This window comes from Mustela lutreola, chromosome 18 (assembly GCF_030435805.1).
Source record: "Mustela lutreola isolate mMusLut2 chromosome 18, mMusLut2.pri, whole genome shotgun sequence".
Taxonomy (NCBI): Eukaryota; Metazoa; Chordata; class Mammalia; order Carnivora; family Mustelidae; genus Mustela; species Mustela lutreola.
In genome coordinates, this window is record NC_081307.1 from 34,679,214 (window position 1) to 34,702,268 (window position 23,055).

General features: G+C 38.4%; 1 protein-coding gene across 1 annotated transcript in view; it reads left to right on the forward strand.

Moving 5' to 3' along the window:
* VEGFC (vascular endothelial growth factor C) overlaps nucleotides 1-23,055 on the forward strand; it is a 98,644-nt gene that overhangs the window by 55,290 nt on the left and 20,299 nt on the right. The window contains exons 2-3 of the mRNA XM_059155878.1: nucleotides 8,825-9,038; nucleotides 10,479-10,669. Of these exons, the coding sequence (XP_059011861.1) occupies nucleotides 8,825-9,038; nucleotides 10,479-10,669 (405 nt within the window). The remainder of the gene's footprint in view (nucleotides 1-8,824; nucleotides 9,039-10,478; nucleotides 10,670-23,055) is intronic.

Consider the following 23,055-nt stretch of genomic DNA (forward strand, 5'->3'; position numbering starts at 1 on the left):
AACACCCCTTATTTTCCAGTTTGAACAATAAGTTTTTACCTCCTCTCCCTCAAAATATAGATATATGGGACAACCAAACAGATTTGCCTATGACATTTTCGGCCATTTCATGAAAATACAGTAGTGTGATCAAACCTGTCTTGGATGGACTCTTGCCCACTCTTTCAATTCTGATTATTATTCTCTGGTAACAATTTATGCTTCTAAGTGAAAGAAAATTTCCCATAATTAAAGTATATGCATTTCCTCATGAATTTTCAGCTTCATAATATTATCAAATGAGTGTCAAGTCTAGATACAACATAGCAATTAATTTAAGATTGTTGTTTGAAGGGATTATTGACATTGGATTTGGAGGGTTTTCTAAAAACCAATTTTCCATTCATTGGCTATTACTAACTTGAATCCTAAGTGACTTACTTGCTACTTATCATTGACTCTCTGGGTTGTCACAGTTTGGGGGAGGAAGGACAACCTACGTGGCTTCTTGATTTGTCCCTAGCAGGTGTCTAAACAACCGCTAATCAACAAAGAGAAGGAGGAGGAAACCTAGGTTTTGCAGGCTAGGTGTGTAAAATGTAAAGGTGATTAGGATCCATAGTCAATGCCACTTCAGGTGTTCAGTTTATGCTATGATTCTTCATAATTAGGGGAATTACAGATTGAAGGTGAATCCCCAAAACTCTTTCTCATCATGTAACTTCTGGAGTCATCATTCTTCTGTTAGGGTAAAAAGGGAATGTATTTCAGGTACACGAATTATCAGCAGTTTGGTTCCTGATGGTAGCTCCCCATCTTTGATGTTGCACACTCAGCTTGACTTCCATAGCACCCAAAATCCTCCATGGAATGTCACATAGGTGGTTGTTTGCAAATGCACACAGACTGAACATTACATAAGAGTCATCACTGGGCCCTTGTAATTGATCCCTCCAAGGATAGAGTAAAAATTATATTCATTTTTAGATTACTCGAAGGTTTTTATTACAGTTGAATATCCATTTTTAAGATCCTTCCTATTGTAAGATGTAATAAATTCTTTTGGAAAAATAAGAAGAATATATAACATTCAAGCAAAGGCCCTCAATGTGCTGGAAAACATTGATGAACATGAAGACTCAAGAAAGCATTTAGATATAGCGATGCACTCCTACCTCAAGAAGTAAGAATCTTCTCAAACAACCTAACCTTACACCTAAAGGAGCTAGAAAAAGAACACACAAAGCTCAAAGCTAGTAGAAGGAAGGAAGCACTAAATATTAGAATGGAAATAAATGAAAGAAAAAGACAAAAGAAAACAATACTACAGTTAATGAAACTAAGAGCTGAATCTTGAAAGGATAAAGAAAATCGAAAACAGCCAGACTCATCAAGAGAAAAAGAGAAAGGACTCAAATAAAATCAGAAATGAAGAAGGAGAAATAAAAACAGATACCAGAGAAATACAAAGAATTATAAGGATATTATGGAAAAAATATTTGCCAACAAATTGGACAACCCAGAAGAAATGGATAAATTACTAGAAATATGCATCTTCTAGAATTGAATAAGAAGTAGAAAATTTGAACATAGAGATTACTAGTAATGAAATTAAATTAGTAATCAAAAGACTCCAACAAACAAAAGCCCGGGGCCAGATGGCTTCACAAATAAATTCTACCAAAACTTTGAAGAATTAATACCTATTCTCAAACTACTCCAAAAAAATAGAAAAGGAAGGAGAACTTCCAGATTTGTTCTACAAGGTCAGTAGCACCCTGAATACAGAGATACTACGAAAAAAAGAAAATGACAGATCAGTACCTCTGACTTAGATGCCAAGCACAGATGTAAAATTCCTTAACAAAACATTAGCAAACTAAATTCAACAACACAATAAAAGGATAATTCACCATAATCAGGTGGGATTTATTCCAAGGATTCAAGAGTCTTTCAATATTCACAAATCTGTTGATGTGATATGCCACATTAACAAGAGGAAGGATTAAAACTGCATGATCACCTCAATAGATACAGGAAAAGCATGTGGCATAATACAACATCCATTCATGATAAAAAAAAAGAAAGAAAGAAAGAAAGAAAAGAAACTCTCAACAAAATAGGTTTAGAGGGAACATACCTCGACATAACAAAGGCTATATATGTACAACCCGCAGCTAACATACTCAGTGGTGAAAAACTGAGCTCTCGATTTGATCTTATCTAAGCTCAAGGACAAGGATGTCCACTCTCAACACTTGTATTCTACATAGTAATGGAAGTCCTAACCAGTGCAATCAGACAAGAGAAAGAAACAAGGGTATCCAAATTGTTAAGGAAGAAATATCATAATTTGCAGATGACATATTATATATAGAACCCCTCAAAGTAAACTCTAAAGACTCCACAAAAAAAAAAAAAAAAAAAACTACTAGAACTGATGACAAAATTCAGTAAAACCACAGGATATAAAATTAATATACAGAAGTCTGATGCATTTCTATACACTAATAACAAAATAGCAGAAAGAGAAATTAAGAAAACAATCCCATTTACAATTGCACCAAAAAGAAATAAAATACCTAGGAATAAACTTAACTAAGGAGAAAACCTGTATTCCATAAACTATGACACTGACGAAAGAAAGTGAAGATGACACAAACAAATGGAAAGACACTCCTTGCTCATGGGGTAGAAGCATTAATATTGTTAAATATCTATACTACCTAGCATTCTACAGATTTGGTTCAATCCCTATCAAAATACTGATAGCAATTTTCACAGAACTACAACAAATAATCCTAAAATTTATATGGAACCACAGAAGACCTAAAATAGCTTAAGCTATTTTATGTTTTTGAGAAACAAGAACAAACCTGGAGGTACCATAATCCCAGGTTTCAAGATGTACTATAAAGCAGTAGTGACCAAAACAGTACGGTGCTGGCACAAAAGGAGATAATGGATCAATGGAACAGAATAGAGTCCAGAAATAAACCCACACTTATATGGTCAATTAACCTATTACAAAAGAGGCAAAAATATACAATGGTGAAAAAAATCTCTTCAACAAATGGTGTTGGGAAAACTGGACATGCAAAGAATGAAGCTGGACCACTTTCTTACACCAGACACAAATATAGACTCAAAATGGATTTGAGACTTAGGTGTAAAAAATAAAACCATAAAACTGCAAAAAGCAAAGTAAGCAGTAATCTCTTAGATGTCAGCCATAGCAACATATTTATGGACATGTTTCCTCAAGCAAGAGAAACAAAAGCAAAAGTAAACTCTTGGGACTCCAACAAAATAAAAAGCCATGGCGCAGCAAAGAAAGTCATCAACAAAATGAAAATGCAACTTACTGAGTGGGAGAAGATACTTGCAAATGATATATTTGATAAAGAATTAATATTCAATTATATAAACAACTTATGCAATACCAGAAAAGAGCAGACAATCCAATTAATAAATAGGCAGAGAATCTGAAGAGACATTTTTCTAAAGACGTACAAATGGCCATCAGACACATGACAAGATATTCAGCATCACTAATCATCAAATGATGATCAAATGTAAAGTAAAACCACAATGAAATACCACCCCATACCAGTGAGAATAGCTAGTATCAAAAAGACAAATAACAAGTGTTGGTGAGGTTCGGAGAAAAGGAACCGTCGTGCACTATTGGTGGGAGTGTAGTCTGGTGCAGCCACTGTGGCAAACAGTATGGAGATTCCTCAAATCATTAAAAATGGAAATACTGTATGGTCCAGTAATTTTACTATTTTACCCAAAGAAAATGAAAACACTAGTTTGAGAAGATATGTGCACCCCTATGCTTATTGTAGCATTATTTATAATAGCCAAGATATGGAAGTTACCCATGTGTTGCGCACGTGCACACACACACACACACACACACATCCATATAACTACACACAATGAAATATTCCCAAACCATAAAAGAGTGAGATCTTGTCATTTGCAACAACATGGTTAGACCTGGAGGGCATTATGCTGAACACCATAAGTCAGAGAAAGGTAAATACAGTTTCACTTACATGGAACTGTGGAATCTAAAAAAACCAAAACAGAACAAAGAGACTCTTAAATACAAGAACAAGCTGGTAGTTCCCAGGGGTGAGGTGCACATGCAGATGGTTGAAATAGAAATAGGGATTAAGAGTTACAGACCTCTAGTTTTGAAATAAGTAAATCATGGAGATAGAAGCCTTAGCATGGGGCCTATAGACAGTAATACTAGAATAAAGTTGTACAGTGACAGGTGGTGACTACACTTACCATGGTGACCGCTGAGAAGCATAGAGAATTTTTGAATCAGTATGTTGTACACCTAAAACTAATAGAACACTGGGCGTTAAGGATATCGTACCAAGAAAAAAGAGAAAGCTTTGAGAAGGAACCTTTCACACAGATACACTTCTAATTCAAAGATCTGAGGGTGTTCCTGGTTCAGAACTCCTTCTAGGTTTACTGGGACCCCTTCTAATTCCTTAAAAGTAGAATGTGAACGTGAATGTGCCGTGGTAAACTGGCACCGTTTTATCTTTAAGATTGGGGTCTTCTCCAGAGTCACACATTGGCCATAACACTTAGCTGATGATGCTGAATTCCCAGGTTGTTACTCATTTAGAACAAAAATGCAGAAGACACATTGAAAGAAATAAGATGCCAGAACTGGTACAATACTGAGAGTTACAGTTCAAAATCGAGTAAAAATTTCGGTTTACCTAAAAAACAATCTGTACTGTGTGTTTGCCGTCTAAAGATGTTATAATGACAAGTTATTCACCCTTACCTATAAGATGTGTAACATACTTCTGTATTAAATGTCTATTTGGATCATCACAAAAATTCTATGAGAAAGATACTGTGATTTCCATTTTATAGAGGGAGACTTGAAAAAACAAAATCTAATTTTCCTTAGTTAAATAAGTCTTTTTGCCAAGGTGGAAATCTGGCCTTTTGATATTAAGGATTCTTTTTCTTCTACAGATATAATAATTAAAGTCTAATGGGAATAAATAAATTAACTACTTAGTATCAAGCTATTCTAATACCATTTTGTCTATGAGAGCTTCTGCTTTTGCCAGTGTTTGCTATAAATTAATATGTCAAAAGCATGCTCTATAGAAACAGAAGGGAAAAAAAGCAAATGAAAGCCGAAATAAAAGCCAGTACATTTAGAGACAATTACTTTGAAACTGCCATTCTGTTGTTTATATACGTACACTATTTAAAATTTGAAATACAGGGGTGCCTGGGTGGCTCAGTGGGTTAAGCCTTTGGCTCAGGTCATGATCTCAGGGTCCTGAGATTGAGCCTGAGTTGGGCTCCCTGCTCAGCGGGGAGTCTGCTTCTCCCTCTCCCTCTGCCCCTTTCCCCACTCATACCTTCTCTTTCAAATAAATAAAACCTTTAAAAAAAATAGGGTGCCTGGGTGGCTCAGTGGGTTAAAGCCTCTGCCTTCAGCTCAGGTCATGATCCCAGGATCCTGGTATCAAGTCCTGCATCGGGCTCTGTGCTCAGCAGGGAGCCTGCTTCCTCCTCTCTCTCTCTCTCTCTCTCTCTCTCTTTGTCTGCCTCTCTGCCTCCTTGTGATCTCTGTCAAATAAATAAATAAAATCCTTAAAAAAATAAAATAAAATAAAAAATTTAAAAAATAAAATTTAAAGTATAAAAATTTATAAAGAAGGACATAATAATTACCTTAATTCTGCGATTTGGAGAATATATATATAGATAGGGATATCTATATATATATATGCAGCTGCATATGTTTTACTCTTGTCTATATATGCAAATATATGCATACAATCTATATGTGAATTTAGTGTTATAAAAATATTTACTACATATATAAACATCTGTGTACTGTGTCTAAATTGTATACTTCTTCATAAAGCACTTATGAACCTCTTTACATATCTCAGTTATTGTATTATTACATTTATGTTTGTACTCTGTACTATTTAATCAGTTTTTTTAATTGTCTGTACAGATTGTTTTTAAGTTCATATATGATAGATAGCCCCATGATGAGTTTGTACTTTTATCTGGCATAATGATAGTCTCACTTCTCTTGGATGGAAAATTTAATTCCAAAGTGAATTTGCTGTCTAAAACAGATCTTGTTTTTAACTCAACCCTCTCCAATTTGAAATAATACATTTGCCTTAAATTGCTTTTAAATTTATATTCCCACCAGGATTGAAAGAAATTAGGGCTTCCTTCACTTTTACCATCGCCAAATACATACTAACATATTTATTCTCAGTGAATCTTCAGTTTAAGATCTTTGCCCATTTTTCTATTGAAGCACCTGTTTATTGTCATTATCATGTTCATGAGATATTTTAAGAATATTAGTCCATTTCCATCTGTCATGTATATTCCAAATAGTTTCCCTACTTTATTGTTTCTAGTATTTTCTACCATATAGATAGTTTACATAAAAAGCCTTTTTTTCAGCCAAAGAATATAAATAAAACCTTATTTTCTATTCCTATGTTGTAGGTTGGCTTTGGCACTTTTTTTCCACTTTTTTATATTGCGTTTTTTCTGTTGTGAATTGTATGCTTATATTTTTCTATTTATCTAACAAGTAATGGCATTTTCTGTCCTAGATACAATTATTGTTACTTTCCCTTTCTAAGTTTCGAAGTACAAAACGTGAAGCACAATTTTGATTTGTCTTAAAATTTTGAATAATATTTCACTGAAAGCCCCACTTCCCCCTGTCTCTCTGTGCCGAATGGCTTGGCATGTTCTTCTCCTTCTGTCATGTAACACTGGTGGGTGTGGTCCTGAAGCTCTTCCTGGCAGAGCGAACACTCCTGCCTGTTCCTGTGAGTTTCGTGTGATCAGCTGAGGTCACGACTTGACTTTAATTCCAGCCGAATCGTGGGGAAAAGATTCCCAGGGACCCACCAGTCGCACAGTCCCATGGTGTTCCTGCTGTTCGAGGGCTATTCAGGCTAGCAGAGACAGACGGAAACCCTATCCGTGACATTGCGTTTTAGGTAGTGATGACCAAAAATTTTACCCATGTACTTTTGCAGCCTTTCTCTCCACTTGCAATCCTCTTAAGATTCCAAGACGTTTTTGATTCTTGAATGCTGTGTCATTGATGATATTTTCCCGAGACAAATATTTCATAAACAACGGGACAACTGTGTGAGATGTTGTCACTTTCATTTATCGCGATTTCTCCATCCCCACCCTCCATCTATTCAAGGGAATTATATTTGTAGAGCCAGATGGCATATCAGGAATTCCAGAAGGTTATGGATTAATATCCCTATTTTCAGAACACAGACCTAAAGAGATTAAGTGTATACTTCACTGACACAATAAATAAAGGAAGGGGAAATCCTAAAATTAACACTTGTATTATCCAATTTTATTGCCCAACTCTGACTTGTTAGAATATAGGCTATTTTTTTTTAATTTATTTGATAGACAGAGATCACAAGTAGGCAGAGTGGCAGGCAGATAAAGAGGAGGAAGCAGGCTCCCTGCTGAGCAGAGAGCCCAATGCAGGACTCCATCCCAGGACCCTGGGATCGTGACCTGAGCCGAAGGCAGAGCTTAACCCACTGAGCCACCCAGATGCCCCAGAATGTAGACTATTGATCTCCATCCAAGACCCCCCAGTGGGGGTGGTCACTTCTCTAGCTGATTCCTGCACACGCTAAACTGTAAGAACCAGTGTCTGAAGCATTTCCTCCCACATTTAGACTTAAAATCTGGGAAAAGCAAGGCAGTGTAAAATAAACATTTCATGTTGTATTTCACTTTGTAGATGAAGTTAAACAATGTCCCATTTTCCCTTAATTTCAAAGAATAGTTTAGAAAAACTGAGTTTTTTTTGTATCTATGGTAACTACCTGAATATAACATGGGATGGTCTACTTAATTGGATACAGTAATGTGGACGGTTATTTATGAGCAGAATTAATGTTCTCCAAACTGTTTCATGTCTTTTTCACAGCAAAATTAATCTTGACAATCAGGCTTTTTGGAAATACTTGGAGGTTCTGCCAGAATATAACCTGGGGTGCTGTTGCTGAAATCCCATCCTTCGTGGAATTATTCATTCTAAAGCCGCTTCTGTAAAACAGACTTTCCTAATTTCAAGCATCCTGCTCCATTATATTTTACTGATGCTGATAACTAAAAGCGAAGCAAAGCGTTAAAGCGGACTTCAGTATATATGTATTGGAGGATAATACAGGCTTAAATACATTCTCAGACTTAAAAACTTGCCAGTTATGTAGAACTATAAATCCAACAAGCTACTTTGGAAATTATTTTTAAAATTATGTCTCAAAACCATAAGAGACTCTTAATCTCACAAAACAAACTGAGGGTTGCCAGGGGTAAGGGGATAGGGAGAAGGTGGCTGGGTGATAGACTTGGGGAAGGTATGTGCTATGGTGAGTGCTATGAAGTGTGTAAGCCTGACGATTCGTAGACCTGTACCCCTGGGATAAATAATACATTATATGTTAATAAAAATAATTTTAAAAATAAAAAAAAATAAAATTATGTCTCACAAAATTCTTAAAAATCAAATATATACTTTACAAATTTGGTTGTGTGTACTTCATTTTTAATCATGGTATTGATTCAAATTAAAATATGAATATAATTTTACCAAGTAAATGAAGTAATTCAAGGATAATTAATAACATTTTTAAAATTAATAACATTTTTAATAAGGATCTGGCATATATAACTTTAAACCTAGAGGGTTTTTTAGTACATTTGTTTTCAAATCTCTTAATCTGATAACTGATCATGCACGTTTCTTTGATAGGCGTATGCAGGCAAAGATTTGGAGGAACAGTTGCGGTCAGTGTCTAGTGTGGACGAGCTCATGACTGTTCTCTACCCAGAATACTGGAAAATGTACAAGTGTCAATTAAGGAAGGGCGGCTGGCAGCGTTACAAAGAACAGCCCAACATCAATGCGAGAACAGAAGAGACTGTAAAATTTGCTGCAGCACATTATAATGCAGAGATCTTGAAAAGTAAGTATGGGAAAGAAAATATATGATAAGCTTTATATATCAGCCCAGTGAAATCTGCCAGCCTGTTGTTTTGTTTTTGTTCTTAAATTTCAGCATTTGTAACACTAAATGCCTTAGGGCTGAAAGGAAAAAAAAAAATAGGAGTGAAGATTTTCAAAATACAGCATTTTATAATTTCACTGTGACTGGTAAAGAGGAATTCTAGAAATATAAAAATAGAAAGGTACACGCCTACCAACACATTTTTTTTAATTAAGGTGATATTCCATTGCAAAATGTTAAAAACCTGAAGAAGTATTTTCCACAGTGTGTCAGTTTCCCCATTTAAATATTCTGTATCTTACAAAATAATTGCACATACATTTTCTGACTCGGATTCAGAAGGGCTTAATTTCTAAATCACCCCCAAATCATCTTTTCCAAGACTTCTTATTGCCTTGTTTCACAGGTAACTGGCTTGGGAGCTAGACTTTTGGAAAGCTACTGAAAGATCTCACAAGAAATTTTGCTGCATAAAAGGGCAATAGCATAACTTGGTGGGCTACTTTAAAAAAAAAAAAACTCCTTCAGTTGGGAGACAGTCATCGCATCACGGTTTGCGATTGCAAATTATTTTGAAAAGACATGCAAGCAAAATGGCTTGAAGGTTGAATAGCCCATAGTTTATATCCTCTCTTCTAAAAGTTTCACTTGAGGAAGAAGTTGGGGAAAAGAAGCCAGAACATTTGAGAAGTACGTCATCTCTAATGCAATATTTAAAGAGTCCACAGTGTTAGAGCTAAGCCTGTAGGTCACTGGAAACAGAATTCCAAGAGAGAGCATCTGACTTTCCTGAAGACACTTGGTTCAGGATACATGTCCCAGTTGATGGAAAACACCCTTGCATTTCAAGTGAGTTACCCAAAGCTGCCAGATAGCCTGCCTGAAAACGATCTTTGAATTCAGCCCAAACCCAGAGCAATTTCCTCATTTACATCTCAGTTTAGAAAGAAAAATTCAATCGTGTTGTTTATCTTTGCCTTGAAACTGCAAAAATAGTACATGCTATAGCAAATGAGCGTGACTGTCTCTCCACAGGTCCTGCAAACATCTGTATTATTAAATTTTCATTTTCAGAAGCAAAGAAAACCAAACCTAAGTGCTACAGAAAAAATTGGTGTTGTTTTAAGAAAGCATAATCCTAATTTAGCTTGTTACCGGACTACAGAAATTCGTTTTTTAAGAAAATATCCTTTGCTTCTCTGTTCAGTATTAAATAAATATTATATTGCATTCCGATCCTCAGGGCAATTTAGAATCCTGTCAACTATTTCTTTTTTTAACCTCATGTAGTATACTTCAGTCTGAATATCTGAGATCAAACGTGACTTCCAACTCGTTGCGGGCTTGCCGCCCTCATTGGCTTCTGTGTAACTTACGGCCTTCCCTGTGACCCGACAGGTATTGATAATGAGTGGAGAAAAACTCAGTGCGTACCCCGTGAGGTGTGTATAGATGTGGGGAAGGAGTTTGGAGCTGCCACAAACACCTTCTTTAAACCTCCATGTGTGTCCGTCTACAGATGTGGGGGCTGCTGTAACAGCGAGGGCCTACAGTGTATGAACACCAGCACAAGCCACCTCAGCAAGACGGTAGGTGCCCTGGCCCCACGGGCCGCCCGCTCAGTCCCTGACCGTGGCGCGGGTCCCCCTGCCCTTCTGAGCGGTTTATATCGTCTTTGGGGAGTGAAGGGAACTTCTCAGTACTCTGTGGTGTTGAGGCTTTAATCTCACCGAGAAACTTACTCTTGCTTTATGAGCTCTGATGACCCAGCCAAGGGAAACAAATCAACATACATATGAATGTGTGCGTGTGCGTGTGTGTGTGTGTGAGATCTAAATGTTGTCATTTGGCCATCGATTACTTTTAAACAGTTAAATCTTCTGATTCTAGAGCTACGGCACGAATCACAAATTCACAGCATGCGAGGAAACATCTGTGTTTTGTGCAGCCGGGGGACTGTACTGAAGTAAGCCAGGCCTCGGGGTGTATTCATTGTGTCCACTTAGAAAGCCAAGAAAATATTCTGACGCTGAATCTCAAATATTTCAAGTTACCCGTAAAGTCCCATCACATTAGATGTGAAGCCTTTAGGATAATAACCAAGAAACTTATCTCAAGGTTCGGTCTGGGTCCGGATTTTGGGCTCAGCTGCGCTACCCTGCACTGAGGTCACCTGTGGGCGAGGAAGCTGCTATCAGAAGGCACATTAGGGGCTGTGATAACCACCAGGACAACCACCAAGTGTGGCTTAAAGCGCTGTGTGCCACTGGCCTCTGCACAGGGATGTTAGGAGAAGCCCAGGCTATGGGTTGAGCTGATGCAAACTTCCCTAAAGTCAAACCTGTGTTTGCCTGAAAGGCTTTTCCAATTACTTTTGAGAGTTGAAATAACACAGGCAATCTGGCTTCATTCAGAACTATACTTTGACCTTCAAAATAATTTTAAAAATGTGATGGTGAGGTTTGCTTGATACAATGTGGAATGACCAAAAATTAACATTTTTAGTCAAATAGTGTCTATGCTTGGAATACATATCATTAAAGCTTCTCACAGAGACTGGAGCTGAGTGGAAGTTTGGATCCCATTAATAAAATCTACTCCTATTTTAATACAATTGAGTGAAAATGAAAATTAAGATTACCTGAGTTTCTTCAACTGTGCTTTCTCATCTGGTTAGAAATGTCTAAGATTTTTGCTCTGATGATCATTTGGGCTCTGGGTTTGGAGACACTGTCTTAATATACAATCCACACTGGTTTTTTGGGAAAAATAGATTGTATTTCTTTGTATTGTACATACGTTTGATGATGGAATAAGCCATTTCAGATACTAAGACTTGCAAGAGGAAACAAAAAATAAACTATAAAACTGAATTTTCTCTTCAACTTACCTGTACCTAAACTTTAAAGATTTAAAAAAATAAAACAAAACTGAGGAGTGATGCTGTTATCCTCAGAGTTAAGAACAGCCAGGAGTTTCTTTAGTCCTGATTAACTTCTACAGGCCAGCACAATGACACAGCATTCCTTCGGACAAGCATTAGCAAGAGACGCAGCATAATTCTAAATATATTTGTACATGTAGAAACAATCAGTAGAATATATGTTTGTGGGTCATGGGATAACATTTATGTGCTTGATAAAATTCTAATATTTTAATAGGATAATATATAATTGTAGAAATTGAGCATAGTGAAACTCCCCCACCCCGCCCTTACCCCTCCATCTTATTCAAACAGGAATTAGGAATTTGTTAGCTAAGAAACTGTAGATTTAGTGTATGCTCTTCTGAATAAAATACTACAAATTTGACGGGTTTTACTGGATAATATGTGTTTATCTTAACGCTGAAGTAAAACGTGATTTTAAAAATCCTTTAATAAATGTTGGAACTTAATCCTTTTTTAAAATCAAAATAAATATTTATTCCAGTAGGATAGCCTCCAAAAAACTAACATTCATTTTTTTTAAAATATGTTAATATTAAAAATGTTGCTGCTTTTATATTTAAGCCAAATTCCATAAAAGGATTTTTGGCCTTCTGAGTTTCTTGAAATGTCATTTTTTTTAAAAGTTAGAGAAAATAAAAGTGAGTGTTTGAGGAAATTACATTTTCGGAATGCCTTTACTAGCATGTTTTTAAATATTTCGATTAAGCAATGTGATATGTATCCTATAAATCATTATTATGGGGCTTGACTTAAATCGGTATCAATTTGGTTGATACCGATTTAAGGTTCAAAGGCCTAGATATACCAGTTACATTTTCCAAAGACTGAAAGGCTATATCTCTTTTAAAAATGGGATAACAGGGGTGCCTGGGTGGCTCAGTGGGTAAAGCGACTGCCTTCTGCTCAGGTCATGACCCTGGAGTCCTGGGATCGAGTTCCACATCATGCCCCCCTGCTCGGCAAGGAGTCTGCTTCTCCCTCTAAGCCTCCCCTTTGTCATGCTCTCTCTCTAATATATAAAATCTTTAACAAAAATAAAAATGGGATGACATAGAATAGCCCCAAAAGACAGATCTTGAAGAATTATTTCACCAAATAAAATGTATCTACTAAAAGCTCGTTACTTATCATTTCAAAAATGCCTTACTGGATTTGGTTGTTAGATAAAACTTTATTTTCAAAGCGCTCATATTGTGAAAGTATAAAGCTGAGCAGTAAGTGTTTTAGCAGGATTTTGGAATTTTGTTCTGTAGGAGTTAGTTTATTTTCTTGGTGAAAATCAGTTGCTAGTTGATAATGTGTAAAGCTATTTATTGCTCTTTACTAATTTCTTCTGCAGATTCTTCTATTATGGCTTGTTGATAGAAAAAATGTTTTAAAATGAATTTTCTTCAAAAAATATGCCTTATTTTAACTTTAACATCTCATGCGTTAAGGTGTGTTCCTTATTTTAATACTGAAATTACGTATTTCAAAGTACATCTTCTTTAGATACGGATGCTTAGATGTTTTGTGCAGTAGCTGCCTAGACGAGCTTCCCGTTCCCAGCACCTCACTCAGCCCAGACAACACCCTGGCCTTGTGGTTTCCCCTCCTGATGTGTGACTTCATCGCTAGTCAGAAACACAGGGGTCTTCCCTGCCGACTCCCTTCTCTTGTCACACATCCAGCCTGTCCCCACATCAGATGTCCGTCTTGTCCCCTAAGTATCTTGACTCCCCATGTCAACCACCATCAATATAGCCCAACAGGCTTCTCATGCTTTCCAGCTAAAGAAAAACCATGCCCCTCGGTGTGCCCACTTCCATTTCTCCTCATCCCCATGCGCTCCCTTAATGACCCCTAAATGTGATATTTTTAAAACACAAACCTGGTGGTGTCAGTCTCCAGCATAAAACCCTTCAGGGATTGCCCGCTGCTGTTGAGTAAGACCTAAATCTCTATCACAACGTTCAGTGCCTGCCTTCCTCCACAGCACCATGGGACCTAACTGCCCCTTGTTCTTAACTTACAGTGCTCCCGACTGCTGTCGACTTCCTCAGTCCCTGGGAACCAGTGTCCCCTCTAGCCTGCCGTCCTCGCTCACACTTATCAGTCTCCCTCACCGCCCGTCTTCTCCTTGCTAAAGTACCAGTCCTTCCGATCTGTCACATGGCTCAAGGAGTCCTTGGGGGAGACTTTTCTGACCTCCTTGACTGTATCTTGTATTTCTTTTAAAGGCTTTATAGTTTCCCATACTTTTCTCTCCTAGTGCTTCCTTCATCTTAGAATCCTAGTTTATAACAATATAGCCATTATTATTTGATGAATGTCCACCTCCTCCATAAAGCCAAGAACACATCTGTGTTGCTCACCAGTTCCCTGAGTGTCGGGCACAGAATTGGCACACATCCCCTTTTGGAAGCACATTAAAACTGACCATCTCTGGGCGCCTGGGTGGCTCAGTGGGTTAAGCCGCTGCCTTCGGCTCAGGTCATGATCTCAGGGTCCTGGGATCGAGTCCCGCATCGGGCTCTCTGCTCGGCAGGGAGCCTGCTTCCTTCTCTCTCTCTCTGTCTGACTCTCAGTGTACTTGTAATTTCTCTCTGTCAAATAAATAAATAAAATCTTTAAAAAAAAAAAAAAAAAACTGACCATCTCACCAGAAAAAAAGAAATGAAGATATGGACACATCCATAGTGCTCATCCCACAGTTCCCAGGAAGGGCGGTATCCTTATCTGTCGAAACAGATTTTAAAACTACTGCCTTAAAGGCCAACAGTAATATAGTTGGTTAACTCATGTGTGTAATTTTTAAACAAACTGATCCTATTGCCTAATCAAAGTATGGGCTATAAATTTCAGAACAGTATTTTTTAAATGTCTGTTTTTGAACAAACGGAGGAGAAAATGCTCCTCTTTTTTTTTTCCTATTCACAGCTGATATGAGAAGTCACCATTCTATTCCTCTTACTATTGTCTTAGTAAATACACATTTTACACATGTGCCAAATGACACCAGGACTGCCTTAGGTAAAAACCTAAACTTAGAAAACAGAAAAACCATTTATTTTTTAAATTTATTTATTTGACAGACAGAGATCAGAAGTAGGCAGAGAGGCAGGCAGAGAGGGAGGGGGAGGCAGGCTCCCCGCCGAGCAGAGAGCCCGATGCGGGGCTCGATCCCAGGACTCTGGGATCATGACCTGGGCCGAAGGCAGAGGCCCAACCCACTGAGGCGCCCAGGTGCCCCGAAAAACCATTCTTAGTAAACAAAATGAATGAACGTAGTCTTCTGTTCACCACTGGTTTCTATGGGACGACTGCATATTTATTACCTCCAGTGCCTGGATGAGGTCCCATGTGGACTTACTGGGTGCCAGAGTGAAGGCACTTATTCTAGGATAGGTGTGTATGCAACAGCACACGAGCTTCTGTCAAGTTGGAGGTGTCAGTCAGAAGGCTGTATGCTTCAGAAAGTAGAAGCCTTCCAGGCTAAGAAGAGCTTTTAGTGCTAAATTTAAGGTATGTGTAGGTAAAAAGGAATTATCTGGTATCCCCAAGTAGGATATTTTTTCTAAGAGAAAACGAAGTCCATGTTGATTATACAGAATCAGTTCTCACTGAATTTCATCCTTTCAGGCTCCTCCAGGCTTCCTAGAATTTAGGATGCCTTTTATAGCAGATTTAGAATGTTGAAATCATTCATTTTGCCTGCTGCCTCCTGGTCATCTGCTCATAGGAAAGATAAGAATTTACCTATACAACTTTTGAGGTCTGGCTTCTTGTGGTTGGTTTGTGTTGTACATCTCTCCTGATTCCCATACTCCAGCCTGGGACTTGGCTTCCCCTCTGGTGGGTCCTGCTTCATGTGCACCATGCTGAAGCTATGACCCGTTCCCCCAAGCCCACCGCACCCACACAGATGGACAAGCAAGTAAATAACCCTCTGCCTCTTCCAGTATTCTCTTTGTACATGACACCACCATCTTTTTGGTTAATCGCAGTTATTCTCCATTTCACTAAAAGACCAGTCAATAATTCCAGGTAAATCTCCCTTCCAAACATGGCTAGAATCTACCCAGGGTCATCATCCTGCTGATCTCATCTGATGTTGGCCACATTCATTAGTCACGTGGGCAAGCCTCGTGACCATCCTGTATCTCCCTATCTCCCTCCTAGTCATGGGCCACATGACAGGAGTGAGTTTTTGTCTTCTAAATGAGAAGTCAGTCTCTGCCCAGGCTAGCATGTGTTCTGAGTGATCTATGTAAACGCTCTAAGCTGTGACATATTTAGAACGACACTCTCCTTCATTAAGGGGCCTTCTTTAGGTCAATCCTTACAGTGTGGTCTATGAGGCCCGCTATGATCTGGCTGCTGCCTAAATCTGAAGTCCCAGTTGTCACTGCTTTCTCCCAAATACTACTTTCCACAAGGACCTAAATTCACCTACTCCTTAAATGTTGTCAGTACCTCCTTCCATAGGGTCACTACAATACTCTGTGTTGGAACCATCTCCTCAAACAGCTTCCAATACCCACCTCATCGAGAATTTCTGCTGTTCTTTAGGCCTAGATGTGAAGGTCACCCTCTAAGACAGCCTGCTGTGTGGTCTGCAGCATCCTTTAATGCCCATATGTCAGCATCATTACCTCATCTGTCCAACATCTTTAGTCCCTAAGCTCCAAACTCCATGACAGTGGAGACTGATCATTACCCTTGATCACAGCAAAATTGCTGGCACATAGTAAGCATTAGGCACTAAATTCCATGAATAAAGAAAAGAGAACAGATTTAGGGTAAAGGGATAGAGCCATGAATGTGTTTGTTTTGAAAAATCGGAGTGATATTTGGGTAGAGATAGCCGAAGAAGATTGGGCATGTGATTCTAGAGTTCTGCCACGGCGATTGGATCCACAGCTGTAAACACAAGAGGAAGCAGCATATTGATAAATGCTGTTCGAAGCCCTGGTGTCCTTGTTACTACCTAGAGAGTTCACGTATCAGGAGAGAAAGAACAAAAGCCAATGCCAAGGGAAAGCCAACATTCAGTCACTGAGAGTCCCATCCATTTCTCCTTTTGATTTCTTAATATCATGCTCTTCTCCTACCTGAAGAATCCACTTTTAATGATAAAAGCGATTATTTTAATTTAAATTGAATTAAGCATATGGAGTGAAGCACCTGTTCGTACTGTGCCATATAAAGGGTTAATGTGATGAACAGATCCTGCACTCAGCACAAAGGTTAGCAGGGAAAGGCAGTCAACATTTGTCAAGTAAATAAAAGTTGTCTAAATGTGTGAAAGAGAAATGCAGGGCTTTATGGACATGCACATCAAGGACAGTGAGTCATGAAGCTCCTGAAGGCAAGGTTTTCATGTGTGTTTAACATTTTTGCTTATATTTCAACTCATAAAAGGTTACACCTAAGTAGTACCTTTCCTATGTATATTTTTTATTTTATTTTCATATACTGTATTTTCAATATACTATAAAGGAGAGCATGGGAGGATCTCTTTCAAACATAAAGGGGAAGTTCCTTATTGCTGTATTTTCTGTAGGGGAAAAAAAATAATTTCTGCCTTGTTAAAGGAGTTCCAGACATATCCTTTAGCAACAAAAGTTACCAACTAGAATCATATAAATTTTAAGGACAATGTACCTTAAGTATTTTAAAACCCAAGTTTTTTATAAAAACTTCCTAGAATTTGTTTTATGGGGCTCAGTGAAGGGCAGGTTAGCAGAACGTGTGAGGAAGCCACAGCCATTAGTCAAAAAGTGAAACCAGATGCACGAAGCATTCCAGAACGACCTAGTAGGTCACAACTGCTTCAAAGTCCCCCAGCTATCTGCTTCTGAGAAGTACATTGGGCGTCTTTTTGACCTCTTTCATAAACATGTGCTTTCAGTATATTTTCTTATGAGAAGTTGTATATTTAAGAGATATAACCGAAAAGGAGAAAGTGAATTTTGCAGAAGATAAATTATTTGATGACTCAAATAGAGAAGCAGAAGAAAGTCATCTGCTTTTGAGCCAAACATTTGGATTAAAACATTATTTTTAATGTTCGTATTTACCTTACATAGTTTTTTGGGAAATAGGAATGAGAAAGAAAAACTACCAAACCCAGTGGGGCTTCCTTGGAAATCTGGGAGTTGGAGCTAAAGAACCTCGGCCTCTTTGCTGGGTTCACGAGTGCCGGTGGAAGGAGCCAGCAGTGTGGGAGCTGGGTCTTCCCTACTCCCTTCTCAGGGACCTGCACAACAGGATTTAAAATTCTGTGTTGCCATTCTAAAAAAAAAAAGCAAGTTAATCTATTTTGTATTGTTTTATAAAGAAATAATATAAGCATATATATTAGCAAAAACATCCCAGATTATATGAGTTGAGCTGAGCGCTTCACGAAAAAATTTTTTTTTACCAACACGTATTTAAACCTAAGTAAAATGTGCAACTATGGAACGCAACTCAGAGATACTGTTTTGCAGAGCAGCAGTCTGAAAGATTGCATTCAGATGTATTCAACAAGTGGAATGTGATTTGTTTGGAATCTTTAGCTAATTAATATCTGGCAGGCACAGTTGTTGGAAATCAGGTTTTATCCAGATGTGGGAGAGAAGTTCTATACCAATACAAGTTATCGGGAGTTTAAGAGTAACATTTGCCTTAAGAGAAAAAGATGCGTCCATTAAAAATACCCTTTTCTCCCAACTTAAGGTATTTATCCTGTGTACAGATTTTATCCAGAATTTCTAAAACTCCTGAATGGGGGTTTTTAATTGCAGCACTGTATCTGCATTTTATGTGTAATAATACATAAAAAGTAACTCAGTACAAACATGAATCCATTAGCATCTGCTGTCCTACGTTCTTCCCAGACCCACTTTCAGTTCTGTAGGTCCTAGAAGGTGGGCCGTGTGGTTCAGATGCTCCCTTGAAAAGCTGGTAGTGGACCCTCAGTTTTCACATTTGCCCATTTTTAGGGATTATTTCTTTAAATGCCATGTAGTCTCTCCCTCATTTTACAGTTATTACCACACTGTCCAGGAGCTACACATTGATACTTCATTAATGGACTCAGGGCTGGAATATTTAAATTAAAAATAGCAATGAGATATGCTATAAAGAGAAACTGGCTATGTTGGGGGGTATTAAAAACTGGCTATGTTGGGGGGCGGGGTTTTTTTGTTGGGTTTTTTTTCCCTTTTTTTGGTTTGGTATTTGTTCCCACATACACATTCCAAAGGAATAATCCAGGATCTTGTCAGTAGGGAAGTTCTACACCTTTTTCTTGAATAGCCTGCAAGATAAGTAGAAGCAGGGATTGTTGCTTTGCCTTTGAGACTGTTGCTATGCTGGCGTGAACAATTCTATTGTTTCCAAATGTGGCTTTATTGAAGTCCATTTTTGTTGGTGAGAATCGGCTATCAGATATTCTTATGAAGGAACTCCACTAGATAACAAACAACTGGGAACCTCTCATTTGGAAATGTTTGGTGTTTTCTCCTGTTTGTGGAGGTTTTACAGAATACAAAGATTTTTTTCCCCTCAATTTCCAGGCTTATTTAAATGCCATCTTTATATAAACCTTTTGCTCTTCAAAACCAGCAACTGCTCTAACAGGCATAAGCAAAACATACACCTTCAGTCTCCATGATCAATTTTATTACTACTTAGATCCTAAATTAGGTACACGCTATTATCGTGTATTCAAGAACAGTTCACTTTATAGCCTGAAACTGTCTTGGGAAAATCATCATGTTCAAAATATCAAAGTATAAATGTCATCATCCTCAATTAATATTGGCTGAGTACACATATAGACAAGGAATGATTAGCTCACACTGAATATAATACATAAACTTCACACTCTATGAGCTTAAATCCAAAATAGAAAATACTAGTGTGCACCCATTAAGGCACAAAGCAGTCTAGTATAAGCATTCTTGTTTTGTAAAAATTTAAAGAATTTATTGATTGTTTCAACAGTGGTGTGCATGGGTAGACCTTGACTCTTTTTTGAGAGAAAATTACAGTTATTTACTGTGTTGGTTTAGATCTTTCTATAATGGCAAGCATGGATTTCATGAGGGTTAAAGTGCAGGTTCTTGCTAATAGCATTTGTGATAAAACTATTTGATAGTTCAAAATTCTAACCTAGTAAATTTATATATAGATATATATGTATATGTATATTATGTGGATATATACGTATATGTAGTATATACATGTGTGCATATATATATGAGAGGGGGGGGGACAGGGTTATGGCAAGGGTTATGCATTGATGGCTCTTGAAAAGCTAGCAGGGTGCTTGGCTAGTTAGTGAATCAATAGTTACTGAAAACTAAAGAAGGAAAAATTCTAAACAAAAACACTGTAATTCCTCAAAGATTCAACTCAGTTTTGAAGGGGAATCATCATCCAAAGAAGACCACTATGAAATCACACCATTACTATCCCTCTTTTATAGGTAACAGAACTGAGGCAAAGGGAATTTAGAGAATTCTTCCCAGTCACAGAAGCAGGAAGGGGCAGGTGCAGACTCACGTGCCCAGACTCTGCTCTTGGTTCTTCCTCTCTCTCTAGTAAAGGAGCGAAGTCACTGGATATTTGGAAAGTATATTTACTTACTTGCAGGTGGCACCTTGTGAGTTTATATGGTGATTCAAATTATTACTATTTTTTAGTTCACAAAAGGTTACATTTTCTAAGTATACACTATCTGATTAGGCAAAAGGGCCTGCAGACATTTTTAGTAATTTAGGGATTCAATATAGCTATTCAAAATTCACAAACTGATCTGTAAGGGGGAAGACGGAATTTATCATACTTATTGAAAAGGAAGTAGAAACCTTATAATCCTTTTAAGTGAGAGAAGTCCATCAATATGCTCACTTAAGACCAGTGCAGACAGAATTTGGAAAATGAAAGATACACTTCAGTGAAAGAACACTGAAGTGTTCTGATCTCACGATACATACAATTGTGCCTTGATGCACACACACATGGCGTGCTCTCGTCCTGAAGGTCGTAGAGGAGGAAAGGTTAATTATCAAGAACCTTTCTACTTTTAATATTGGTCAAGGCATCTTTCTCTGGACTCTTGAATTTTGTCCACACTGACAGTTAAGTAAAGAATTAAAGAAACTAGGTAGAACATTCAGGTAAAAATTTGGAGGTGGAAGATATGTATTTCAAGAGAAGGAAAGTCTTGGATTGATTTTTTTTTTTTTTTTACTTTAAATTTTCAGAAGATTTATTCCTTTTGATGAAATTAACTGAATTTAACTGGTCAGTTGTTTACTTAGACTCAAAGAAATTTGCCTGTCCGGTTAAAATTTGGGGTTTATATTTATTTAACTGTAAGTACATTTTTCTCTCATATAGTACTGTAGTTTATTTTTTTAAGATTTTATTTCTTTGAGATAGAGAGCATAAGCAGGGTGAGGGGCACAGAGGGAGGGAGTAGCAGGCTCCCCACTGTGCAGAGAGCCAGTTGTGGGGCTAGATCCCAGGACCGCAGGATCATGACCTGAGTTAGAGGCAGATGATTAACCCACTGAGCCACCCAGACTCCCCTGTACTGTAGTTCTAATGCTTATGAATGTGATCAAATTAGTTGACTGTGATTGTGACTGTGCAGACTGATCGAGCGATGTATTTTTTTAGCCCCTCTTTACCTGCCCCTTTATGCCTTTAGTCCGCGTGTTCACAGACCACAACTCTCCTCCGCCCCTTGAAAGTTTAGTACCAGGCTTATTTTCAGGAAGATGCTTTCCTGATGTGCACTGAAGTGTTCTGATCTCACTAGAACCTTCTTCGAAGCCCCAGTTCCTGAGTCTGCACTTGGTACTCACAGGCAGGTCCAGGTTGCGGACATTATCCCCCAGCACCCCCCACCCCCAGCGGGGGCTGAAGGCTGTCCATGCTTGCTGTGATCTCTGTGCCCTTAGGAGAAAGTGCCAGAACAGAGTCTGGGATGCAGCAGTGCGGGAGGAAAGGTGCATGGGAGGTGCTGTGAGGCACAGGGTTGGGGAACACCAGGCATGCTTCCACACCAGAAGCCCCTTACCCCTCACGCTCAGGCTCTCTTCTGCTTCCTGTCACTTCAGAGGGTGCCAAACCCTGCAGTGCTAACTGACCTCCCATCCTCCAGGCAAAACTCCCCCTATCCGACCTGAGCTATCTAAGCGTTCCCTCTGGTCACTGGAGGGCTCTCTCCTCTCCATCCCCACCCTGCCCGCGCTCCTGTCCCATAGCCCAGCCCACCAGAGCCCTTAGAGCCATTTGTGGTACCATTTGTTTTCACTCCATCCCTACACTTACTCCCACTGCCCCAGACCTCCGACCCTGTGGCCACAGACACCTTCGTGAAGCGCTCCTCTCTGCCTTCGGCGTCCCGCGGCTTAGCAGTGACCCCCTCCTGGCTCTCTATCTGCATGGCTTCCTTCTTCCCCGACATATTTACTACTTCATTTGCCTTTTTTCATCCTTCAAGTGCACCTGTTCCCCGGGTTTCCATTATTAGACATTTCCACCTTCCAGTCATGGTCTCACCAAGTAATCTCGTCAGGGTCTAGGACTTCCACTACGACTCTAACGTTGTTGCCTTTTAAATGGCTCTCCTAAGCTCTGACACAAATATAATGGCCTAGTAGACATAAATTCTTAAGGTTTTATGAGCAGACCTGTACATCTTCCTACTATTTCTACTATTACGGGGTTTAAATAATTTATAAACTTTAGACATATGAAAGTTAAATAAGCCATTCATTAAACACTGCTTATTTTTGGAATAACTTTATGTTTCTTCTGTTGCACTGGTTCTTAACATAGGGTCCAGAAATGTTCTAAGAAGCAGAGAAACTGTAGTGTATTTAGACACTGCACAATTCTCTCTCTTAAAATAGTTTTACCTAGTGCAAAGGACTTCTGTCAGTGACAGCTCATCTAATAAAAGGTTTCTCCCAAACTGCATAAACAAATGTCCTTTTAGGGAAGAAACTGGTCAGCGTCATAATACTGGGATATGTTGAG